The 27152-nt window shown below is 39.4% G+C and overlaps 1 protein-coding gene across 4 annotated transcripts in view; it reads right to left on the bottom strand.

Annotated features, from left to right (window-relative positions):
• Positions 1-25603, bottom strand: part of LOC140463055 (zinc finger protein 704-like) — a 117828-nt gene extending 92225 nt beyond the window's left edge. Inside the window, exons 1-2 of one of the 4 annotated variants that reach the window (XM_072556694.1) lie at positions 25452-25603; positions 23601-23842 (exon numbers count right to left, since the gene is read on the bottom strand). In XM_072556694.1, the coding sequence (XP_072412795.1) occupies positions 23601-23842 (242 nt within the window). In that variant the 5' untranslated portion in view covers positions 25452-25603. Of the gene's footprint in view, positions 1-23600; positions 23843-24401; positions 24950-25447 lie in introns of those variants that run through there. The other 3 variants (XM_072556695.1, XM_072556693.1, XM_072556692.1) reach the window with 3 other exon arrangements.
• Between the last annotated feature and the right edge of the window lie 1549 nt (positions 25604-27152).

The raw sequence follows: 27152 nt of genomic DNA, 5'->3' as shown, positions 1-27152 counted from the left end.
GATGAACAAAAGGTCATATGGAGATGAAAAACTAAACTTCTAACAATCTAATACAGGTCTCACTAATGCAGTCTTCATAGCGATAAATATTCTCATCCTTGAAAGATATTAAAAAGCTACTAAAATGCAAATAGTTAGTCACTATAAAAACAGATAAAAACTTTGCATTCATATCCCACCAACACAATTAATCCTTTAAAGCTGCAGTAAATGATCAGCCAAGCATTCATAGTCATATTGTTAGCCTTTGGGAAATGTTAACAAATATCTCCACTGAAACCGCACAACCAGGTGATTATGACTTTTCTAACCTACACAAGACGGCCTTTCACCAAGCAATTAAGCAGAGCTCTTTTTATGCTCTTAACTGACAAGGCCAGCTAATTTTAATCACTTTTAAGGAGCAGAATAGTTAAAAATCTTCATGCCATGACACTTAAAGAGGCTTCACCTTCCCTTCAACAAAGCTTAATGTGTAGTTCATCAATTTATGACTCTACACTGTCAGTTAAAGCTTTTGGACAATTCAAAATGGAATCTGTTTGAATTCAACATTAAGTTCAAATGGCCTTGCTGAATCTAGGTTTTCCTTCTCAGTGTGGGTCAACGCACCACAGTCCTCCCCATACCAACCAAGACCCCATTCAGCTTTGTTTAAATATCAGAATTTATGCAGAATTTAAAAATACTACTGGGATCACACATTGACATATTCGAATGTGAACAATTACGGCAAAAAAAAGGGCATGGTTAGGACGATTAGCACAGATGCATTTAAGGAGAGACTGGATGCAGACTTCAGAAGAAGAAAATAAAGGACTCTGCTGTCAGCTGGATATGCAAGGATGGGACAAAGCTTACATACTGCCTAAACACTTTAATGCACTGGTGAGGTCAAATACCCTGTTCACTACTGTATATTGCATAGTATAATATGCCATCTGAAGGATCCAGATCATTTATTTATTATTAGATTGTATTAAAATAATATTTTTTAAAGTAAAAACTTCACACGAGCAACTTTTTTGTAAAAGAGAGAAAGAAAATTTGGACAAATTGTTGTGAGGTTGTGATGTGGAAACATAACAATATTTTGGTTAGTAATATAATGCAATCAGCAAATCTAATATTCCCTTGATCCCATTCACACCGTCAGCATCAGAGAACATCCCAAAATACACCAGGAACTTTGATGAGGAATCAAGAAACCACAAGAATGAATTCAAGCATTTTACTTATCTTGTACAGCACAGAGCATCTGCTTCGGATATTTAGATATAAATCCCAAGCAGTTATTGGAATTTTAATGGATTCTAAGACCAGCAATGATTGTAAGGGATTACAATTGAAAATTCCAATTCTAATGTAAAAGCTATCAAAGAGGAAAGCACAAAATGCTTGATTCAAAATATGCTCGCTCAAATCATATAGAATGATATCAAGACAACCCATGCACAATTCTGTACCTTTAAAAATCACGACTATGTTTCTCTTGCAATCAGATTTAACGCTTTTAACTCAATGCTCATCGGTTTTTGAACTAGGACCTAGAAAAGTCCCAGTGTCACCCCACTTGATAGAATACAGTGCTCCTACAGGGATGAGCTTGCACTACAACATTTGGTGCCCATCTAGAGTAAGATAGCAAGCAACAAAGCCAGAGCACATCATCTGTACGAAGACAAAAACCACACAGAGCAATGTGGTTATGGAGGTGATGTAATAAATATGCTATATGCAACTGAACAACCCAAATTAAAATGGATTCTATAGGATTATGTTGCATAAATATTATATTGGATAAATATTACCAGCATGTTTCTCCGTGATAGTACTACTGGCAATTTGAAAATATGCAGTTTTACAGGGGCTAGGTCATCATATTACGTAAGGTGCAAAATACTTCACCGTTGCTAGGTAGCAGATCTCATGTAACTGGGCTGTCCTTTAAAATTAGAAAATCTATTTGGTGATTAGTTAAGAGATAATTTTCTGCTGTTGCGAGATATCCTGTATTACACTGATCAACTGTGATTTTTAAAATTAGAATTTTGTTTGTATTTACTGCCACTCCCGAATCCCATACCTCCTAAAATTATTTATTCCAGTGGATTACAGACTGGTTTAATTGTGATCCATACGGAACTTAAAAAAATGAAAACCTTGGAGGGAAGTACTAACAGGCCATTTACTACATTATTTCAATTTACACAAGATGGAGTAAAGTACAGCTAATGTCTGTTGGACAAGATCCAAAAAAATGTATGAAGATGAGTTGCATCTGTTAAATTCATACCAGAAGACCAAACGTTGATGCAAGAGAAAGACTACAAAGTTTTTATGAAATTATGAAGCAAATATACACATGTTACATGTTTACTTGCATTGCATACAACACTTTCCCCTAAATTTAGTATCAAAACAGTTTAACTGCAGCCACGTTGATGATTGTTCAGTGCTCCTGCTGAACAGCAATGTTTTGTTATCTGCAAGTCATATCCAAATTAGTATTAACAGGCACAAGTTAAGATGAAAATTGAGAATCCATTTTAAACTTGCACCATATTTTAAGATTTGGTCTGCAGTTGGAGATGGACTTTCCAAGTACATTGGACAGTCAGTTAGAAATTCAGAAGGGTATAGGATTACAAAATGGTCACTGTCCAGCATAGAAAAAATAGCACCTATAGTTAATTAATTGCTTCTATACCCTCAGGATCCCCCAAAGCTCTTTACAGTCAATTAAGCACTTTAGAAGAATAGTTACTATTGTAATGTAGAAAACATTGTAACCAATTTGAGTACAGTAAGGTTTACTTGCTCATCGAACGATCACACTTCTAACAAGGCAACTTGAACAAACTATCCTAGATTATATGCTGATATGTAGGAACAGGATTTGAATTCTTAACCTTCTGGCTCAGAGGTGTGCTCTGCCCCTCAGCCAATGTGACATTTGTTTCTTTCTTTCCACGACATAAAGGATACATATTACAAGTTGGAGCTTCAACATGTTGGACCACAACAACACATTAATAAACAACACATATTTCAATGTGTCTAATTGATCCAAAATGACTGGTAAATGTGAATCTATTCAATGTGCAGAAATAAAGAAGGTGCTGGCTGTGGAATGGATATGTGACATACCTACATAAAGTATAAGCTAAAGTCAGTAGATTCTTCAAAGATATGTTATTCATAAATGACAAATGTTGCAAGTATCCTTTTCTGATCCTAATGCTTTGTGCTGACATCTCTGTTCCTGGCCAACAGCATGGACAGGGCTGAAATCAGTTAGCATTTATTAAGACCACATTTCGTTATTGCATAAGTTGATTTGGACATTCATCAGTGCAAGAACGGTCAGGATCCAGTGCCAGAATTCCACACTTTGCCAAATATGTAAAAGCAGCATGAATCAACTTGCCCTCCAACTTTCATTAACACAAATCAGAAATATACTTTGTTGGAAGAAGGATCATGATCTCCCACAGCACAGTTCTGAAACGTACTATATCATCTCTGGCAGGAAATCTGTCCAGGGATCATTTCAATTTTTCATTTGTAAAAAAAAAGATTATTTGGATGTATCTTCATATTAAATTTGGCAAACTGTAAGAATACAGCATTTTGTGCAAAGAAAGGCACATTAATCGAGTAAGAAATAGGTAACTATTCAATGTAAAGAAATGTGAAGAGTGCCCGCTGTGAAGAACAACAGTGAAAAGCAACTCGTAGAACAACTTGCATTTGTGTGGCATAATTGAGAAGTATAAAAATACCCTCAAGGTGAATTACAGAAAGGTTTCAATTATCAGACTGACAGACTGATTGAAAATGAGATATTAGGCTGAATTTTATGAGAAATTAGCTAATCTGAGATTTTTTGAAGATGTGACAAAGGTGATGGACAGAGGTAAGTCAATGGAAGTTGTTTACATGGACTTCCAGGCTTTTGATAAAATCCCACTCAAGAGACTGTTAATCAAGGTGGAAGGTCACAGAATTGAGAGCAAATTACTGACATCAACAGAAAATGGTTAAGTGACAGGAAATAGGAAGCTGGAATAAGGGTAAGTACGCAAATTGGCTGGACTGACTAGAGTTGGTCTGCAGAAATTGGTGTCGGGGCCTCAATTATTCACAATATTCATAAATGATTTGGAAAATGGTATTTTAAAAAATCAAGTATTCAAATATGCTGAGTGGATAAAGTTGGGCTGCGTTGTAAGCAGTGTTACGACAGCATTAAATTACAAAAGTATACTGACAGATTAGGTCAATGACTGAAGCTGTGGCAGATAGATTTTAATATAAGCAAGGGTGAGGTCATCCACTTCAGACTGAAAATGATTATAGTTTTTTTTAAAAGGCATAAAGTTAATTAAGGTGAATGTCCAGTGAGATTTGGGGGTTCAAGTATGTAGCTCTTCAAAATGCCACAAACAAGTGCAGAAAATAGTCAAGGCGGCTCATGGAATGCTGGCCTTCCAATCTCTGAAGGGCTGCAGTCATACAAAGGCCTAATTAGACCTTAGAGTACTGTGAGCAGATCTGGGCACCACACCTTAGGAAGATGTTTTGACCTTGGGAGGGAGTTCAACACAGGTTTACAAAGAATACCTGGACTTCAGGGGTTAGGTTATGAGGAGAGATTAGTCATATTAGGCTTTTATTGGCCAGAATTTAAAAAGGTGAAGGGGTGATCTAATTGAGGTTTTTGGGATATTAACAGGGAAAAATAATGTCGATAAACATAAACCATTTCCACTGGTTGAAGATTCTAAAACCAAACAGCATAGTCTAAGAGTTAGGGCTAGGCTATTCAGGAGAGATGATAAAACGCAGTTTTACTGGCAGAGTAATAGAGGTTTGTAACTCTCTTGCTAATTCAATCATTTAAATTTAACTTGGAGATAGACATTTTTATTGAGCGAGGGTATTAGAGGATATGGGCCCAAGGAAAACATATGGAGTTAGGCCACAGATCAGCCATGATCTTATTGAATAGAGGAACAGGCTGAAGGGGCTGAATGGCCTACTCCTGTTTTCTCTGTTTCGAAGTGTCAGGCAATTCAGAAAGTTTCATGGAGGGTTTCTCTTGTAATTTCTTGTGCTATCTTCCTAAACTTGCCTTATTATCAATGCAATTATGTCCCTATAGCACCCAATCATTGTATTCTCCACTCGCCATAGGTGCAAATTCTTGCAACTGCCAGGACTTACCAGGATCCATGGTACTATGCCACCTTTAAAGTCCAGCCACATACTTGGTCAAGCACCGTTAGTCCAGAGCTGCTCTGCAGTTTGTGTGAGTTGCCACAAACATGTCAGACAAAGAGAAATTAGTTCCCCGATTCAGTGACACCAGGAGGTCATAATGCACAGGGTAGGAGAAAGGTAGATCTTCTTCCTTCAGAACTGGCAAAGACGACTGTACCAACAGATGCTGGCAGCTAGCTTGGAGGGTGCTACCCAGATCAGTATTGTTGAGATGGTCTGGAGAAATGCGCAATGCCACAAGAATGTCAATGATGTTCTCCACTCTGCCAGGATAAGCGCCACAATCTTCTCTCTCTCTGCTACCTCATACTCATTCTATATTTGCGACTGAACACAAATCTCAAGGCTCATGGCCTAACACTTATTATCGCATGTAGCACCTTCTTACATTCACCCCACCCCCATTCCACTCAATCTTCCAAACTTTGACCCTGCAAGGCCTCTGCAATGTATGCATAATCACTCACCACCTAGACCCTCATGTAGCAACACTAACAGCTGCGCTATCCAATTAAATCTCGCTCTACTCCTCCCTTGGCTCTTTCCAGGAGAAAACAACCCACAATGCAGCAGAAAGAAAGAAAGAAAGAGTCACAACTGGTAGTACCTTATGTTTGGCTCCTCACCCGAGATGAGGAAGGGATCTATCTGACTGTGTAAAGCTGTTTGAATGCAACATATTGTCTGAAGAAGGGCACATCAATTAAGAAATAGACAGCCATTCAATGTAGAGAAATATGAAGCTGTGCACACTGGGAAATATAACAGTGCAAGGTTGTGCCCAAGCCTTTGGAATGACATAGGATTCTGCCCTCAACTTAAAGTGCCAGGAACTCCTGACTTCATTTGACTGAGGACTAGTACCAGTAAACGCTGAGACAAAGCCAACTGCTGTATCTCTGCCGTGTATGCTCCTAGCACAAGGCGTAGATGTGACTTTGTTTAGCATGGTGACATTCAGCAATAAGTCGGTCCCCCTTGAATGATTACTGCTGACAACCATGTTAAGTTGCTGGAGTTGGGGCAAGACTACGACCTCCATGGTTACGTGAAAATCTAGCCCCATGTGCTGTGCTAAGGACTCGTGGGTTAATGGAAGAGACAAGAGGTTGCTGGTCAGAAAGAGTGCTGTTGTAAAGATGCGTGCCAATTTGCTAGTCTCTTCTCGCCTTGGTGTCAGTTTCAAGGAGCCTGGATCAGAGGCCAACAGCTGCCTGTCTCTCCATTCTTGCTGTCAATGCAGAAGTTATGGTCAAAGGGGCTCCCCCTCCATGTTGAGGAGGTGCAGGTGTGACCAGTTTTGTTTTCAAAGCTTTTAACAGTGCTGAGAAAACACTTCTGTCTCTCTGCCCCTTACATGTATCTGACAGGTAGTGATGGAGAGCCTCCTATTGGACCTCCAGGGATTGAGATCCTGCTTGTTGGTCTCAATTACACAGCATGCAGACCTCCGTCCATTAATTAACCAACCCTCCCATTCCTTGGAAAATTGTGCCCGATTACTGTTTCATATGGTGGAGTGTCAGGCCTTATTTTTGATTGATAGTCCAAAATAAAAATCCTTCCAAAAAACCCAGACGTCCTGTAGAGGGCAACATGCTGAAAAGGATCTCTAATTACTATAAGCGGCTGCCCAAAAGCCCATGAAAAGTCTGTGGTCGCTTATCAGAGCAGTGAACAGTGAGCTCTGTTTGTTTGCTGCTGTATGCAAAACCTAGGCCAGTCTCTATTTACTTAAACCCAAGGAACAATCGTGGTGTTGTTACACCATTGGGCGTATGCCAGTAAATAGTGTGAAAAGATGCAGCATAGCAAATCTGAAGGAAAATGACAGGAAGATGCAAAAATCATCATGAAAAATGATATAGGTATGGTAAACAAAAGGAGCAACTGTGAAATACTTGAACAAATTAGCATTGAGAGGGGGGAGGTAATAGCAGTTTTAAGGGGCTTAATGTTGGATAAGCCTCTAGACCCAGTTGAGATAGATCCTCGGCAAGAGAGGAGATTGGAAGGATTTGATATTAGTTTTCAATTCCTCTCTGGATACTGGTGAGGTGCCAAAGGATTGGAAGACAGGTGATGTGATACCTTTATTCAAGAAAAGTGGTAAGGATAATCTAGGGAACTACAGACCCGTGAGTTTAAAATCAGTGGTAGGGAAGCTTTTAGGAAAAAATAATCTGAGGAACAGAATTTCTCACATGTAGGGACAAGGTTTAATTGACGAAAGTCAACATGGCTTTGTCAGATGGAGATCATGTCTGACAAATGTGATTGCGTTTTTTTTGAGAAGGATGAAGAGATGGGTGGATGACAGTAGAATGGTTGACGTTGGTCTACACAGACTTCTGTAAGGAATTTGGGGGGGGGGGGGGGGGCCTACATGTGGGAGTCGACAAAAGAGCCTTTAGGATCCACAGCAAATAGGATCCAAAATTGCCTTAGTAGTAGGACGCAAAGATTATTTCTGTGACTTGAAGCCTGTTTCCAGTGGGGTACTGCTAGGTTCAAGTGCTGGGTCCCTTGCATTTGTAAATGTACATTAATGATTTGGACACAGATATAGTAGGTTTCATCAGTGTTCACAGATGACAATAAAATTGGTGGCGTGGTACAAGACTAGACTACAGGAAGATATAGACAAACTAGTCAAATGGACAGAATAACGGCGGACACAATCTAGTTTTGAGAAGTGTGTAATGATGTGTTTTGGGAGGACTAACAGGACAAGCCAATATGCAGTGAATGGTAGGACCCCAGGTAGTACTGAGGATCAGCAGAACCTTGTAGGCTACAGGCCATGTACAGGCATTGGTTCATGCAGCACATGGGATACTTGTTTTTATTAGGTGAGGCATAAAATACAAGTTAGGAACAAGGGTTTAGAGTTTTGAGGATTTTTTTTAAACTCAGAAGGTGATATATATCTGGAACTCACTGCCTAAAAGGGTGATAGACGCAGGAACCATCAAAACATTTAAGCAGTATTCAGCACTTTGAAATGCCAGAGCATACAAGACTACTGATCAAGTGCTGGAAAATGGGATTAGAATAGATGGGTCATTGATGACTTGTATGGTCACAATGGGCTGAAGGGCCTTTTTCTCATGCTGCAAAAATTCTATGGCAAGAGCTGGGAGGTTACGATGAAACCAGATCGGACATTAGTTAGAGTACTGCGTGCAGTTCTGATTGTCACACTAAAAGCATGTAATTGTTCTGCAGAAGAGATTCACCTTGATGTTGCTCAAGCTGTAGCATTTCAGTTATCAAGAGAGACTAGGTACATTAAAACTACTTTACTTGGAGCAGAGAAGTCTGAGAAAGGACGTGATTGAGTTCTGCAAAATTATGAAAGGTTGATGGGAATAAACATTTCCCCCCCTGTAGATGGATCAGGAAGCAGAGATTTAAGATAAGGGGCAGGAGAGTTCAATAAGGAGAATGTGTTTTATCCAAAAGGGTGGTGGCTATCATGAACTAAGTGCCTGAATGAATGGCAAGGAAGGAACTACCACATTTATTCACGTTAAGCTATTTTATTGGAGTTCCTTGAAAGAAATAACTTGTACTGTCGATGAGGGAGAACCAGTGGATGCTTTGTATTTATATTCCCAGAAACATTTGATAAGCTGCCAGATCAACACTTACTGCAGAAAATAAAAGGTCATCGTGTAGAGTTATACAGTCATACAGATGTACAGCATGCAAACAGACCCTTCGGTCCAACTCATCCATGACAACCAGATATCCCAACCCAATCTAGTCCCACCTGCCAGCACCCGACCCATATCCCTCCAAACCCTTCCTATTCGTATACCCATCCAGAGGTCTTTTAAATGTTGCAATTGTACCAGCCTCCACCACTTCCTCTGGCAGCTCATTCCATACACGTACCATTCTCTGTGTGAAAAAGTTGTCCCTTAGGTCTCTTTTATATCTTTCCCCTCTCACCCTAAACCTATGCCCTCTAGTTCTGGACTCTCCCACCCCAGGGAAAAGACCTTGTCTATTTACCTTATCTATGCCCCTCATGATTTTATAAACCTCTATAAAGGTCACTCCTTAGCCTCTGACGCTCCAGGGAAAACAGCCCTAGCTTATTCAACCTCTCCCTTTGCTCAAATACTCCAACCCTGGCAACATCCTTGTAAATCTTTTCTCAACCCTTTCAAGTTTCATATTGGCATGGTGGGAAAATTGGCTGGTTAGCAGGAAATAGGGAATAGGAATAAACAAGTTCTTTCAGAGTGTCAGGATGTCACAAGTAGTGTGTCACAGGGGTTGGTACTGGGGACTTAGCTCCTTAAGATTTATATGAATAATTTGGATGAAGGGACCAAAGGTATGGTATCTAATTTCGCTGATGACACAAAGATATGTAGGAAAGAAAGTTGTAAAGAGGACATAAGCCTGCAACTGGATATAGATAGGATAAGTGAGTGGGCAAAGATCTAGCAAATGGAATACAATGGTAGAAAAAGTGTGAAATTGTTCATTTTAGCAAAAAGAATAAAGAAGAAGTGTATTATCGAAATGGTGAGAGAATGCAGAATTCGGAGATGCAGAAAGGTCTGGGTGTCCCACTGCCTGAATTGCAGAAGGTTAGTATGCAATTACAACAAGTAATCAGGAAAGCTATTAGAATGTTATTATTTATTACAAGGATAACTCAATGCTAGAGTAGTACATAATGCTTCAGTTGTGCAGGGCATTGGTGATATTGCATTTGGAGTCCTGCATACAGAATTTATAGATGCATGCTAATGTATTGGAAGCAGTTCATGGAGGTTTACTAAACTAACAGCTGGAATGGGTGGACTGCCTGTTGAGGAAAGACTACCCAGGGCTCTGTATCCTGTGGCGTTTAGAAGAGTCAGGTGTAATTTATTGAAACATAAAATGCTGAAGGACTTGACAAAGTGGATGTGGAAAGCATTTTGTGGGAGAATCTAGAATGAGGGATCACAGTTTACAAAACAAAGGGGCGTTCATAAAAAACAGAAATGTGGAAACATCTTTTCTCTGAAAGGTTGTGGATCTTTGGAATTCCCTTCTTGATGCAGGATCTTTAAATATTATTAAGGCAGAGATAGATAGATTATTGATTACTAAGGGGGATATTATTAGGGATATCTGGAATGTAGAATCTAGGACAAAAGTTAAATCATTCATGATCTTACTGAATGGCAGACCAGGCTTGAAGGGCTGTGTGGCCTACTCTTGTTCATAAGTATATAAGTGAGCACTTGAAATGTCATAGCACAAAATGTTATGGGCCATATTCTGTGAAATAGGATTACAGTAGAGAGATGCTTGATGATAAGCATGGATTCAGTGGGCCAAAGGGTCTCTTTCTGTATTACTCTATGACTCTCATTACTAAAAAGAGTAAAAAAAAAAGTTGTGGTTATATTGTGAAATTCACAACTTTAACTGAAACTGGAATGGATGTTAAAACTGGAGTTAGGTTCCCTAGCATCTTACTTGTCAGAAAGAAGACACAATAATTGAAATGTTATACCCTGTAAATTGAAATACCTGACACAGCTAAATTCCTACACTGGCAAATGAAATAACTATCAGTTTTAAAATAAAAGAAAAATGTAACCTGTTAATTACAGTACTCCCTGCTCATCATGACTCCTGTTAGCCACACACTTCGCCCCTGGGTCACTCTAGATCCATCCCCTCTCTGACCCTCCTGCCTGTGGCATCACCCGTGCAGCCCCCCACCTCGCAGGGCAAAGCCTGCAGCCTCATACCCTCCCTGCCCCACTGGAGTATGACCTGAGGCACGACTCCAAGCTCTGTACCAGATAATCTTTGCTCTAGCCAGTTCACAGCTGCTGCATCTTTCTGATTGGTCACCACTATATCCAGGATTTGTCAAATACAGGAGTTGCTCATCTTGGCTGACTGCTGGGCCAATGGTTGGTGGAACACCTCCACATCTATCTCTTTATTACAGACTCTCCAACAATGTTCCCCACACTGCTCTCGGAGGGCTGAGCAGCCACTGCTTTTTACCCATCAAACCTGATCAAATTTAGCAGCTCCCAACTGCCTTGTAAGAGAGATTGAGGGAAGGGTGGAAAAAGGTACGGCCCACACGCTGCTAATCAGTAGGAATGGGTGGGAAGCCAAGATCTGCAGCCAACTAGCCAAGAAGAGGATTGTGAAGGTAGTGACAGTAATTCAAAAAGTATGCTATCAAGCAGCGTCAATTAGTTGCCAACGTTCTGGAGCCTGGTCTCAGTCTGAGGTGCCATGGGCTCCGCTCTCAAAGTCAAGCATGGGGAAAGGCCATAGTTGGAAGGTCAAGAACAGGGAGAGGCTGCACCTTAGAAGGCTGGGCATGGGGACTGGCTGACAAAATGGCACCAAGTAAGTAACATCAGAATGAATCTTGCAAAGCATAATGCAATTACAGGCTCCATTAAACAGGGCCATGTTAAAAAAGGAATTACTGGTACAATAAATAATATAGTATGTTTCATCATTCATTTCACAACTGTTGCTGAAACGTTTGCCACATAGTCACTACGGTCAGTCTACCAAACATAGCATAACAAAAAGCAGCATAGTTCTAAAAAGCACATTAGTGCAAATTAACTAACTTATTTTCAGTTAATGCATCAATAGAGCCAATTTACTTACCATTTGTAAACTAGAACACCAAATAATAGCAAACACACTTAAATAGGGCTTTGCATTTGTTAACAGAAACTTGCTTGTCTCAATACGTACTTGATTAATTGAATCCATCAATTTAATATTGGGTTGAGAAATAGTTTTACCAATAGGGACTGCAAATATCCCAGTACTACTCATCCTTTCAATCACTTATTAACATGATTAGGCTTTAATAAAACAGTCAATAATTGATCAAGGGGAAAAAAGTGAGAATCTTTCAGAAGTTGGCCCTAAAAGACACACTGCAAAGTACCAACATTAGTCTTAAGATTTTTACTTATTAGTTTAGAAGAATTAATCAGTCTAAACTAAATGGATTGAAATTTGTACTAAAATGTTCATAGAATCATAGAATCCCTAGTGTAGAAACAAGCCATTTGGCCTAACAAGTCCACACCAACTCCCCCGAAGAATAACCCATCCAGACCCATTCCCCTAGATTAGTCTACATTTACCCCTAGCTAATGTAGCTAACCTACATATCCCTGAACACTATGGGCAGTTTAACATGGCCCGTTCACCTAACCTGCACATCTTTGAATCATGGGAGGAAACCTGAGCACCCAAAGAAAACCAACACAAATAGGGGGTGAATGTGCAGACTTCACAAATACACTTGCCAGAGACTGGAAAATGTTAAAAGAGCATTTTCAACAAGTGCACTAAAGTGCTTGCTTGTTAGCATTTTATGGCATATATTTAACGGTCTTCACTTAAACTTGGAGAAAGGAATGAATGATAACAGGCAGTCTTCCATTATTTGGGGAAAGGAAAGACAGGGGGCTAAGGGATAGTCTTGTGCTTGCTCCACATCTGATGCACAAACTGTACTGCATGTCAACATAAGAAAGTTAGTAAGCACCAACAATACAATGAACCAAACCTTTAACATCAGCAATTATGTAAATCCTCCCATATAAATGGGGTAGGAAGTCTCTTCTCCCGAATGGCTTCCGGATTCAATGTATAATGATTTTGAGCAATCTCAAATCAGTTTGAAATCAGCACAATACCACACTGAAAAGAAAACTGAATGTAGTTGTGCCTATGTAACAATTATTGATTTTCATTGTTGTGTCATGTTTTCTTCTGATTGATACTCTTACTCAGAGAGACAACAGTCTGATCAGCATTGGAAATAAAAAGGGCTAATGTTTGAAACCAGCATATGTAAAAGCAAGTGGCTGCCATCTTAAATGCAGAAATACAAGACCAGAGAGACAAACTTCAAACTGATTCAAAGTTCAAAACATCACAACACAAAATGCAGTAAAATTCACACACACACACACACACAAAGTGGAGCCCTCCCACAGCAGCAATATGTGAGGGCCCACATTAAAAAGGAGTAAAAAGACCTCATCTCATCCCAAGGTCCGCTTTCATGAAGCTACAGCAGTAACATAATTAGTCCAATCAGGAAGCATGCATTTTTGAATTCCTCCAGGCCAGTGTCATTTAAATTTTAAAAGGGCTTCAACTGAACCATCATATGGGGCCCAGTTCTTCTGAGTGAGCACACAAACTCAATTTTAACTAGAGATCGTTTTAGCTTCTAGTGAAAGAAACCAATGGTTGAAACTGGTATAGTATCTTTATTAGGAATGGGGCTGGATTTGACATGTGGGCTATCTGCTGGACACCGTGCCAGCAGGAAACCTTCTTTTCAGGTTGGGTCCTTCATTTGGACATCAAGTCTCTAAATGGAAAGTAAATGATACGGAATAGCAGGGCTCAAAAATGATTGTAAATAAAAATTGGAATATAGTCAAATTAAAATCATAAAAAACAGTCACAATTAGAATATTTTCAACTGTAGTGCCAGAAACTTAGGTATGCAGGACTGATGTTAATCCATCTGCAATGTTCCCAAGGATCACAAACTAAAACAAGTAAATTGTAAACAATGCACAATTTTTTTTTCTGGTTAATTCTCACATTTACTTAACAATTAAAGAACCTCTCTGTCTTTTATGTGAAATGCAATCATATGGCAGAACAGACTTAAAAGCAGTAAAACATAATTGAAACAAAATACTACAGTCTTACACATTAGGACGGATAACGTTTCCTCCTTATCAAACTGTTGATCCGGACTGCTTTTTAGAGATGACATATTGGACACAGATATATTAAATTAGAAATACATACCAGGCACAAAAGCAAATAAATGCACTAAGTTTCAAAGATTTGAATTTTGCAACATGCTTTCCTGCTAAATATAAAAGGAGTTGAAATTTGCTTGAAAGGTTAAGTGCTTAGCTTTTATATGATGTTTCATTATATGTAATGCTAATGACCACAGTCCTCAATTCTCAAGATAAGAAATGGCAATTATATTTTCAATTATGTCCAATTAAGAAACATGTAACCCTTCACGGCACTCGTCCAACTCACTACTCCCTGGTTGGCAAAGACTCCTGACACAAACAGCAACAGTAATCAAAAAATAACCAAAATAAAGCCAATTTCTCTTGCATTCAATACAATTGAGTCAAAATTAATAACTGATAATACTATGTCATGCCACAAACCTCAAGGTATAATCAAAAAGATAATGTTCATTACTTGATATATCTTTGTGTTGACTCAACTTGCATTAATCTGGTGTCTCTCAATCTCAGCAAATCCAAAAGCATTTCACAGTCAGTGAAGTAATAGTGAACTGTAGCAACTGTTCTAACTTTTGGAAATATGGCATCTCACAAACAAAATACAGTGATAGAGAGCAGAAAATCTGATTTTAGTTACAATGGTTATATATTGGCTAAGATATCAGGAAGAAAACCCTGGAACCATTATATCCAGAGATGGGTCCAACAATTCATCCAATGTCAAGGTTTACATATTTATCATGATTTGTTTTTAGCATTTTAGTTCATATATATAGCTGATCTGATATGCAACATGTGAACTGATTTAAACTATTTGATATCAATATGGTCTCATAATTTATAAGGCAACCCACAACATAAATTTGCCAAAATGCACTAATTCTCCTGCCAGTGGAGATGCTACTGTTGATAGGATAGTACAATCACCACACAACAAGTTCATGCAGGTCTCTTAGAACAATAGAACTGAGAATAGAAATGTAAACATTTTGGGAAAAGTACATATTTAAAAGTACATAATTATAGCTGAAGACCTGGCCCTTTAAAAACGCCTCACTGGAACACAATTTCAGTTTGGCTCATGGGCTAAATTCTGAACTTTGTGACTTGGACTGTGATGTATGCAGCTGATAAGTTGATGTCAACATGATTTTCCCAATATATGTAGACAGGAGTTCTAAAAAGAGGGTGGGGCTTCAAATTCAAATTAGTGGATATGGTAATGCTTTCACGTTTGTTTGATTTGACTTTACAGCTGTTCATGTTGAGATGTCTGATGTCAGATGGTGAAGTAGGAAACCAGACTCCAATCTTTTGCTTTAAATTTGATTTAGTGCTCTAGTGTTCAAATCCCACAATGGAAGCTGGTGGAACTTAAATTATAATTTTGCAATGTACACCGGTTTCAGTAATGACAACTATCATCGATTACTGTAAAAAAAAAGCAATCTAACTCACTGATACCTCACGGAGCATGCCTTTACTTGGTCTGGTCTTCATGTTGCTCCGGCCCTCTGGGAAATGCAGTTGAGTCTAAACACCCTTCTGCAACAGGGAGAAAGTGAGCACTGCAGATCAGAGTCAAAGAGTGTGGTGCTGGAAAACCACAGCCAGTCAGGCAACATCCGAGAAGCAGGAGAATCGATGTTTCAAGCACAAGCTCTTCATTGGGAATCCTGATGAAGAACTTATGCTCAAAACATTGATTCTCCTGCTCCTCAGACACTGCCTGACCGGCTGTGCTTTTCCACACTGCCTTCTGAAATAGCCTAGTCATTTGGTTCAAGGGCAATTAGGATTGGACAACAAATGCTAGCTTTGTCAGCAACACCCACATTGCATGAAACATAGCAAACCTTTTATTAACTGACACCTATGGGACCAGGAGTGTGCTGGTTGATCAAATATTCCGGATGATTAAGAGGTCCACATAAGTAATAGAAACACTAAGTTATAGAAGTGTAATGCAGAAGGTATACACATCACTTTTATTTCATCTACAGCACAGATCACCTAAATAATAATACAATTTTGCCTTAAATAAAACCTACCAGCAGACAGCCTTCTCATTCACACCCTCAGCCGACTACTCGGACATTGCAGTAGATGGTAAGAAACGGGCTCAAAATTGAATCAACTGTTGATATTTTGTGTGGCCATTCAATTGAACAAGTATATTTACAGAAAGGTAAATAGATTTTTAAATCTATAATATTTGGACAGAATAATAGTAGACTTTGTGGTATTTGAGGTGCATAACTTTTGCCAGTTTATCGAGCGTGCCGGTTCATAGATTGTCAGTTAAAACAAAGTTTGCTATAATAAAAAAGTTACTTAATGAATATCCTTTAATCTACCTCTCCTTAGCATAACTGACATGCCATTATGCATCTATTTTAAAATAAAATGCAAACTTTATAATACTGACAATATTTTTGAACAAAAAAAGAAAGAAAATGAGAAAAATAATTGTCCACATTCTGCACACCACATACTACAAGATGTCCATCTTCTCAGGCATCCAGTAGTCTCTTTGTGAGACTATTTTAGTTTATAAAGCAAGCTGACAACAGACAACTTGATTCAACCCATTTCATCCTGAAGATTTCTGTTCTTTTAAGTGTCTCTTTTATGCTAGCAAGGTCAAAACCTTAATCTTTTTGCACATTTTATATTGAAAAACAGTTTCCCCACTGGAAGCAATTCTCCATTTACCATTCAACAGACAAAATATTCTCAACGGCCTGTTACATAGACTTTCCCATAAAATATTTGATAAGGAAAACTCCACATCTATTTCTTCTAGAAGAGCTAGCATCGCAGCAGCTTAAGTAGTTTTAACCACATTTTTATTTTCTGAGCTTCCCAGACGAAGGAACAACATTTTCCATTTTCATTCACCATGAATATCATAAAAGCAAGTTCAATCAAATCCCAGTGATGGCAAATCATATTCTTAACTTTATACACAGATTTTTTTTTGCAATATAATATTTCTAGAATTGCATTTAAAAAAAAAGTCAATACTACACTAAGATGGCTGCCGTAGTTGGGTGACTTCCACAATTTTTGCATTCAAGTCATTGGAAGATTTATACTGTAATTGAATACCATTGTATGTTCATTTAAGGGAGCCACTTCAACTGAAGATGAAACCATATCAAGATACATACCTTCTACTGTTTGTGAACTTAGCCAAAAACTCAATATCTATGGACCTCTGGACTGACTCAGAGCTTGGCATTTATACAAAGGCAGCTGCAGAAGCTAGTTAATTATAAAGGAGTATGAATGGCTAACAGTCACGTCCCTTGTTCAGCAATGGCTCTGAACTTCATGCGATTCAGTGGAGACAACAGAAGCATTAAACATGTGCACGCCTGATGAAAACTTCTTCATATTATCTCAAGAACCAGGGAGAATCCCTTTGGTCTGCAAACAACACAGGAAGCAGCAGCAGATACCAACATCCAAGCTTTAACACAAGGGACAGCAATATCAGGGTCTCCCAGCTCCTCCTTTCCAAGTGCACCATCACAGTAACATTGCCTTACTCCCTAACAAATGCAAACATCCAAGATATAATTGATAATTTTTCCAACCAACTAGTTCAGAGAGGAGATTACACACACTGGTGCAGTGTGGGACCTGAACCCAGGCCTTCTGGCTCAGATAGGAGCCCCCACCCAGATGTACTCACATTACTTGATCAATGCCCTTCACCTATATATCCTTAATACAACAATTAACACACCACTAACATGATAGACTGATTAGACGTTACCATTTAAAAAAAAGTAGTTTGTAAAAATGTTATATTTCTAATAAAAATATCTATATAAAAACAAGTAGTAAACTGAACAAAATATATGGCTTGCCTAATAAGTTTAAAAGTGATACTTTTACAAACGATGTCTATACCGATAGGAGTCCCTACAATGTGGAAACAGGCCCTTCAGCCCAACAATTCCATACCAACCCGCTAAAGAGTAACCCACGCAGACCCACTCCCCCAGCCCACCATCCTATATTTACCTGTGACTAATGCACCTAACCCACATATCCCTGAACACAATGGGAAATTTAACACTATGGCCAATTCACCTAACCTGCACATCTTTGGGTTGTAGGAGGAAACTGGAGCACCTGGAGGAAACCCATGCAAACTCCACACAGACAGTGGAGGCTGGAATTGAACCCGGGTCCCTGGCACTGTGAGGCAGCAACGCTAATCACTGAACTACTGTGCCACTCTGATAAATTAATAGTTGCCTGAAATAGTTGATTATGAAGAAGCAGCAAAGGTGGTACAAATGTTGAAGATCATTGCATAAACTGGTTGGTTCGGAATCAATACCCAATTTTGTTGCCCTTTTCTTTTTTTCATTTAATTATTGCTACTCCAGCCCATCACCATCCGACAACCAACTACTTTCAGTTTCATCAATGATTTTTCTCTCTGTCAAATGATCGAAGGTGGATTTGATTACTGATGTATCACCTTCATTTAAAATTCAGAGAAAAAAAAAGACCACACTCAATGTTATAAGATCTCAATAATATCCAGTCTTAGGCTGATAAGGGGGAAGTAACATTCATATTAATTGAGTACTAACTATTTTCAGGTCCAACAACCTTACCTTAAACTTGACTTTGACATCTTGGAAGTCACTATTGACCAAAAACTCTCAGTTGAGACCAGTCACTAGCTCAGTGGCTGGAGGCAGTGTATGGCTCGTCTTGCAAATTCCCAAAGTATTGCAATCGGCTACAAAATGCAAGTCAGGATTGAGATGGGACTATCACTACTAGTAGAAGTTGTTACAGCTCCAAGAATATTCAAGATACTCAATAACACCCAAATCAAGGCAACCCAGCCACCCACTGCTGTTGTCCCATGGATACAATTTATAATATCAACCAGTGTTCCAACCTTTTAACATTTCTTCAGCAGAAACCTGCAACTTCCACTATGCAGAAGCACAACCACAACATGTAAATGAGAACAACGCTGCCTCCAAGTTTCTCTCAAAACACACACGACACCAACTTGGACATAGGTTGTAATTCCCCCACTGGCACAAGCATGACTTCTAGAACTCTTTCCCTACCAAACCTTTGCGAACCCCTTTACTATACAGGCCCCAGAGGTTCAAAAACAAAAAAAGGTCCCCACCACTTTCTCAGGTCAACTAGGAATGGACAATGGCAGCCTTGCCAGTGACATCTATTTCAAGAAGTAATAAAAAAAAAGTAATAAGTATGTATATGAAGTAATGAGGATAAAAGGGGTTTGTTGGGTTTAGGAATTGTACTTCACTGGAAGAATGAAGGGGAGTAATACCTGGAGAGAAAAAGTGGTGTGGAAAGAATGGGAAGCTGTTTAATGATCTGAGGAGTATTTTAACACTTGTTAGGAACAATTGCTTTGGACATCTCTATAGTTAAAACTGTCTACAAGTGTTAACATTAATTTTCCAAACTAAACCCAAACTCAAATTACGAACCTCTCGGTTCACACGATATTTGAACAGTAATGCGCCTTACAGGAGGACACCAATATTGGAGGTGTAGTGGACAGCATAGAAAGTTACCTCAGGTTACAACAGAATCTCGATAAGATGGTCAAATGGGCTGAGAAGTGTCAGATGGAGTTTAATTCAGATAAATGAGAGGTACTGCATTTTGGAAAAGCAAATCTTTGCAGGACTTATACACTTAATGGTAAGGTCCTAGGGAGTGTTGCTGAACAAAGAGACCTTGGACTGCAGGTTCATATCTCCTTGAAAGTAGAATTGCAGGTAGATAGGATAGTGAAGAAGGTGTTTGTTATGTTGTCCTTTGAGAGTATTGAGGAGTTGGGAGGTCATGTTGTGACTGTACAGGCCATTGGTTAGGCCACTGTTGGAATATTGTGTGCAATTCTGGTCTCCTTCCTATCGGAAAGATGTTGTGAAACTTGAAAGGGTTCAGAAAAGTTTCACAAGGATGTTGCCAGGGTTGGAGGATTTGAGCTATAAGGAGAGGTTGAATAGGCTAGGGCTGTTTTCCCTGGAGCGTCAGAGGCTGAGGGGTGACCTTATAAAAGGTTTAGAAAATCACAAGGGGCATGGAAAGGACAAATAGCCAAAGTCTTTTCCCTGGGTTGGGGGAATCCAGAACTAGAGGGCATAGGTTTAGGGTGAGAGGAGAATGTTATAAAAGAGACCTAAGGGACAACTTTTTCACTCAGAGGGTGGGATGTGTATGAAATGAGCTGCCAGAGGAAGTGGTGGAGGCTAGTACGATTGCAACATTTAAAAGGCATCTTGATGAATATATGAACAGGAAGGGTTTGGAGGGATATGGGTCGAGTGCTGGCAGGTGGGACTAGATTGGGTTGGGTTGGCATGGACGAGTTGGACCAAAGGGTCTGTTTCCGTGCTGTACATCCCTATGACAATGACTCTATGACACTATGCACTTCAGATGCTGCAGTACTAGTGTTAAAGCAGGATGAATACAGAGCCGAAGCCCAACAAGTAGATTTCCCAGGAGAAAGCAGTCTCTATTTGCTTTATTTTGGAGATATTCAATCTTTCAGTCCAATATAGATTACACAATTCTAATGCATGTTTAGGAGAAAATAAAGCATTGCAATAACCCCAAAAACTGAAGTGTAAATACACCATAAATATCAACTTTCCTGTATTCCGTTAAAAATCGCACAACACCAGGCTATAGTTTAACAGGTGTAATCGGAAGCACTAGCTTTCGGAGCGCTGCTCCTTCGTCAGGTGGTCACTTGTTGGACTATAACCTGGTGTTGTGTGATTTTTAAACTTTGTACACCCCAGTCCAACACCGGCATCTCCAAATCATTCCTGTATTCAGTGTATGTTTTAATGATGCGAAGAAATGATCTAGTTTTGAGTGGCAGTTTAAAGATTTATTGGGGCTAGGTATAATTTGAGTTATATCAATGATTTTGCAATACTGGAAGCCTCATGCTTAAAAGCAGAATTAAAATCCAAGTTATGTGCAATTTTAAGTTAATAAGGCATATAACACAGAAATACACATTAAAAAGCTTCAAAGTTAAACAAAATGCTCACGCACTATTGATCAATGTTTTCCCTTCTTTTACATGTTATTTGTCCCATGTGCAACAAGACTACCTATATTACAATGTATTAATGAAGCACCCTGAATGGACACATGAAGAATTCAGTTGCAACATTTCTCCAGAGAAAATGTTTCAAATGATAAACTCAAAGCTAAGGTGCACTGACAAATTAAATAAATCATTAAAATAGGAACCAGAAAACATTTGACATTCAACAGATGATAAGAATAGTATGAAACGATGGAACTTAGTCAAGAATATGGAGGTTTCAAAAGGTAAATATGAATCCTTCTTGTTTTTTCAAAGCAAATTTAGTAAAATTTCAGATGTTCCATACACTACATCAATACTACACATACATACATATGCTACAAACTTAAGAACTTCCTTAAATTGTTTTGGATTTTATTTAATTCAACGTACAATTGATCTCCAGTGGTGTTGCTCTATTCGTCCTCCGTCTGGAGCATGGCTTTGGCAATAACATGCCGAGAAGAAAGATGTGTTAGGTTTTAAGTTCCAGTATATAATTCAGATACTACACCTACAAACAAAATTTCTGAAGAGAAATATTCTAAGCCAACTTTAAGACTAACTGAAGAGAAATACTTCTTAAAACTTCAACTCTTTTTCCTTGTGAAATAGCAAGGTTATCAATGCAGACGAAGAAAAAAATAAATCCAGAAACCACTGGTTTTCTTTCCTTAAAAAGTGAATTCTGAAGGTGACTGGATGATATTGCAGAAACACTTGAAACCTTTCAATACAATATAAAAGCACTGAGTGTTTGTGGAATTTGATTGGAACTGACTCCACTATTTCTACTGACTGGCAGTTAGCAGTAAAATGAAAGCTTTGACTGGCAATTGCACAGAGTTATGAGGAATGATGATGATGTCCCTGACCACCGTGATAAGCTTAGCTACACAGTCAGCTTATTCTGCCAAACTGCATGCCTATTCTCTTATCACTTGGTTGTCAACCCTTTGAATAGCTTGACATACCTGACCAATGGATGCTCTAGTGCAATTATGGTGGGGTGGCATGAACAGCCAGAATCCAATGGTTATGCAGAAGTACTTTTTTTGTATTTTTAGCTGCATCTCCAATTTGGATGACACCAGCAGGAGTTGGCCAGATGGTGAATCCTGTGCCAGATGTAAATCCCCAACAGTATTAAGGCCTGGGCACCAACCTCTTTTCTTTAGGCATTCTGATGATCTCTAAACCCAGATATATGTCTTCACTCTCTTCTAAAGTAGTGAAGTTTCTTCAAATCTCAGTGTGGAAGAGGAAAAAGAATATTCTTCGTCGACTGTATTTGGATTGTGAAGTGCATGAGTTTTCTTTGAATAACAAACAAGATTTGAAGTATAGCAGAATATTAGGTGCACAGGACATTAGATCTATTAATTAGCCAGACTTTACCAAATTTAACATACAAATGCAAGTAAACAAAAGAATTTTAAAATATAATCATAAATATTGCTAATTTAAAAGACAATTGCATACAAATCACTTACCACAATTGGAATTCTTAAGTAGAACAAGCTGCTTCTACAACCAAAATAATTTAAACAGCCACATAACCAGTCCTCTCTGCTATTATAAAATGAGTTTTCACTATCTTCTTTTAAAAAAATTTCAATGACTAATCACTGGGTTCTCCAACCACCGCACTTTTGTAGATGCTATTGCTTTAGCTCAAAGAAATTAAAATAATTGCTTCACTGAACCAAGTAACCATAAGTGTGTCTTCAGCGTCGTCACTATTTTTCTGGTAGCCACCTTCATCTGCACAGGTCAACTGCTTCATCTCATATGTCAATATCTTCAGCATTCAAGTTGGTGGCAATGACTATTAGAAATACTGGCAGTGCAGTCGCAGTAATTGTAGCGAACATAAAATGCTGGTGACAGAGCATGATTGACTGAAGTACCATTACAACCAGAAGATCCAAATAATGAATTAAAAAAGTGACAGATCAATGTTATACTAATGTCTGACCACAATAAATGCCATTGGAACCTTAACAGTGATACAAGGCAAGACCAAAGTACACCGTGACAAAATTTATAAAACTGGAGAGTCAAGTGATTTTTATATTTCAGCAGTTGCTAAGTACAATGGTGTATTTACTTGAGTAGACACTCGAACTGATAAGTTGTGATCTACAAATGGGTCGACACTCCAGAGTATGAAAGGTGGGCGTTCCCATTCCGGGTGGGGAAAAATACACGTTGAGGGGAGCGGAAGGTAGGAACATTTGTTCAATACGTTCAGAACACGTTATGTGCCGTGGTTAGTTCCATTTGAGGATGTAATCTGACCTCATCCGTTCCTAGATATCCGAAAAGTAGCTCGGAACGCTTGCAAAAAAAAAGAGAAAGCCTACCTCTGAGGAACGTCGATGTTTGCCGAAGGAAGGAGGCGTTTCTGTTCTGACACCGAGCCAAGGGGGAGGGTCGTGTGCTCCTTCTCCACCTCGCGAGTTCTGTTACATTTGTTTTCCAGATACCGGTCTTCGGATTTTTTGGCTGTCAGGCCGCGTGGCTCTGGGGATCTTAAAGGAACATCATTCTTTTCTCGTCCTTGCAAAGCCGCCACCGATTCACTGCCTTTGCAGTTCAGAAGCATCTGCAATTTTATAAAACCCAGCGCTTAATGACTTTTTTTATGTTTCCTCCGCCGCGGCAAACGAAACGTTTTTTCTAAAAAAGAAACCTTTATTTTCCAAAAGTAAACATCAGGCAAATCAACCCAAAACGTTCGGTTAGTTTTCCTATTGCAGGCCTGCCTGTTGCCAAGTCAAACTGGACAAAACCCAATGTCCAGATATTGAAATGACAAGTCCACAAGTGGCAAAGTTGTTTGGACAGTTCACTCCAAGGAATATGCTGTATCTAGATTGACATGTTTACTTTCAAAAATGGGACCGACACTAATAATACATCAGTATAACAGGCGTTTGGTCTCGCTGGAGGTGGGCATTTAATTATACCGGTTTCCTTGCTCTACTCTCTTTAAACTTTGGACGTGCACTTCAGGCGCCATCTTAGTTTCAATATGTATTCCAAATATAAAAAAGTAATATGTCTGATTGCAAAAAAAACATAAATAAAATCATGCAGCGACTTTGCAAACGGTGGAAACCATTTAACCTTTTGTGCAATGAAATGAACAGATGTTTAAATACCTTTTGATTATATCCGGATTTTCCTTTTCCAGATACTTTGACATCGATGCAGATTATTTCTTCTTCTGCATACTCTCTGAGAGAGCCATCGTCTAACATGATTGTGTATAAATTATTGCCCGCAGTGTCGTTCTTACAAGCCTGTATCACTCCAGAAACTCTGACTTCGCCGGATGAACTTGGCGCGCAAACCTTTGTCCCTACAACTTTATATTTTTTTGTAAGGCGTTTGGAGCTCATGGTCTTGCTTTTTTTTGGGGGGGGGGAGAAAGAGTGACGAGATGAACTACAAACTAGGCGTCTAGAATTTTTTTCCCCTCACTGAAGAGGCTAATGCAATTTTACATTCGTGTGAGATTCTGATGTTTGCAGACAGAGAGAGGGAGGAAGAAGCCACCCCTCCACTCTGCGAGCCGGCGTTCCTGCTGATTACAATTGTTTTGCTTCTCTCTCTCGCCGCCCGGGCTGAGCCGGGACCCGCCCCCCTCAGAGCTAGGCCCCGCCTGCCATTCACACCGATTGGTGGCTCCACGTTATAAACATTCCATTAAAGAACGCTGACACTGGCAACAAGGCGTGCGGCTGGTGCAGCGACTTGTCACTCAGCGCCGCCGGCCCGGGCACTGCTGCCGGTGCTCGGACAGCGCAGTTTGCAGACCGGCTGCCCCACCTCGCCCCCTTCCACCCCACCTCCTCTTCGTTCGTTCGTCCGTCCCTCCCTCCCTCTCTTTACTCCCACTTCCCTCCTTTCCAACCCCTCTCCCGCCTTTTCCAGCTCACCCCATTTCCCCCCTCTTTTGTACCTCACCCCTTCTTCTCATCTACACACCCTTGCAACCAAAAGTTGGGTCAGAACATTTCAAAACCAACCATTTGACTGCCATGTGCCTGTCACTCATTTCCAAGTTTGGCCACGCCTGATTGATTTATTTTTAATCCAGTCTCGGATACGATTGGATTTTTAGAAGTTACGCCTCTTCTATTTTCGTTGATTGCGTCTGCCCCATTTCAAGCGATCTCTGGTTCTCCGTCTGATTATTACTCACTCACTTAGTTGCCTTGTCCACCTGCAACTTGCTGCTGCTGCTCAGCTGAGCTTCCTTTCCGCGTCGAAGCTTGCTCCGAGGGGGCGGAAAGTTGCACGTTAAGAAACGGTGTTGACTCCCCACCCCCTGCGATCAGCCTGTGGGCAGGAGTAATGGAATGGACTGCGGAGTGCGCCGGCCGGTTTCTCCGCCCATCAATCATAGCAGAGAGCTAGCAGGGACTTGACACTGTAATGTTTACAGCACGTAGTGCACGTCGCTGTTCAAACGGAGACCCAGTAGATCTGCCAGCGGCCGGAGGGAAAATGGCAGCCCTGTTGAGTCTTGCTTGGTTAACTTTTAAAAAATTATTAGTCTAGAATTTGCATCATTGTGATATGAATACAGTCCTTGTAGGTAAACGCACACTTTTCCTTCCTAAGTGGAAAGCGAGCTAAGTGGAGAGGGGCTAACTAATTTCATTTGACTCGTGAAAGCTAATATGGTTTAAAAAGTGATTAAGTGACAGGCGAATAATATACATTTGCATATAATTAGGGTGTACTGACATGACAGTTATTTTATCTGGGCTTTTTAAATAGCATTTTAATGCCAAGGTGAAGCGAAATTTGATGACTTACGTGTCGAAACATTAACATTTTATCCAACCCATTGGGCTTGTATTTTTATCCCTATTGAGAACTCAGTGATGAGAGAATATAACTTATTAAGAAAGTTTGCAGTGCAAACTATTTGTTTAGACTAATCTTTCTTCTAAATGTTTTCTATTGTCCAAAACTGTTTGGTTTGTCCACAGTTGAATTTCTGGGATGGGGTGGGATGAAATATCTGGTCAATTGCATATGAATGATGGGAATTTTGTTTCTACAGTGCTACGTTTAATCTGGAGCTTTTCTTTCACATTGAGGTGTCGATTTGGAAACTTGCACATTTTCTTGTGCAAATACAAATTTTAAAGCACTTGCTTCTATTTTTATTAATTGGTTCACCGGGATTGGAATATTTCTTGTATGGAATATGTAACAATTGATAATGCGTTTCTTGAAATGCTCACGAGGTTAAAGGTACATGGAGAATGTGTCCTCCACAGTCATGGTAGTTTGTTGCCTAGTAAAGGTAGAATCAAACGATATAAAACTGATGGTATGGATATAGCATCCATATATAAACAATATAAAACTGAATTGTCTATATTACATAATGTGCTCCCCATACTCCATTTTCAAACCACATTTTTCATCTATTTATGATGTTTGTTAAAAGCAATCCACTAATTTAATAGGGTTGCAATTAATTTCACTTCAATTAACAATCACAATTTCTGACGATTTAATCTTGGCAGCATTATTTATTGAGAATCTGTTAACACTGATCATACACTTCTTGTTAAAATGTGCTGGGACTTAATTTTTACACATAACATGAATCATGGATTTAAGGAGGGCTTTCTTTCCCTGGAGCGTCAGAAGCTGAGGAGTGACCTTATAGCAGTTTTTAAAATCATGAGGAATGGGCTAAATAGCCAATGTCTTCTTCCTAGGATAGGGGATTTCAAAACTAGAGGACATAAGTTTAAGGTGAGAGGGGAAAGATTTAAAAGGGACCTGAGGGTTAACTCAGAACATGTCATGTGTATGGAACGTGCTGACAGAGGAGTTGGTGGAGGCAGTTACCATTACCACAATTGAAAGGCTACATGAATAGG

This window comes from Chiloscyllium punctatum, chromosome 37, assembly GCF_047496795.1.
Source record: "Chiloscyllium punctatum isolate Juve2018m chromosome 37, sChiPun1.3, whole genome shotgun sequence".
NCBI classification, from domain to species: domain Eukaryota; kingdom Metazoa; phylum Chordata; class Chondrichthyes; order Orectolobiformes; family Hemiscylliidae; genus Chiloscyllium; species Chiloscyllium punctatum.
This window is presented reverse-complemented; position numbering and strand designations above follow the sequence as displayed.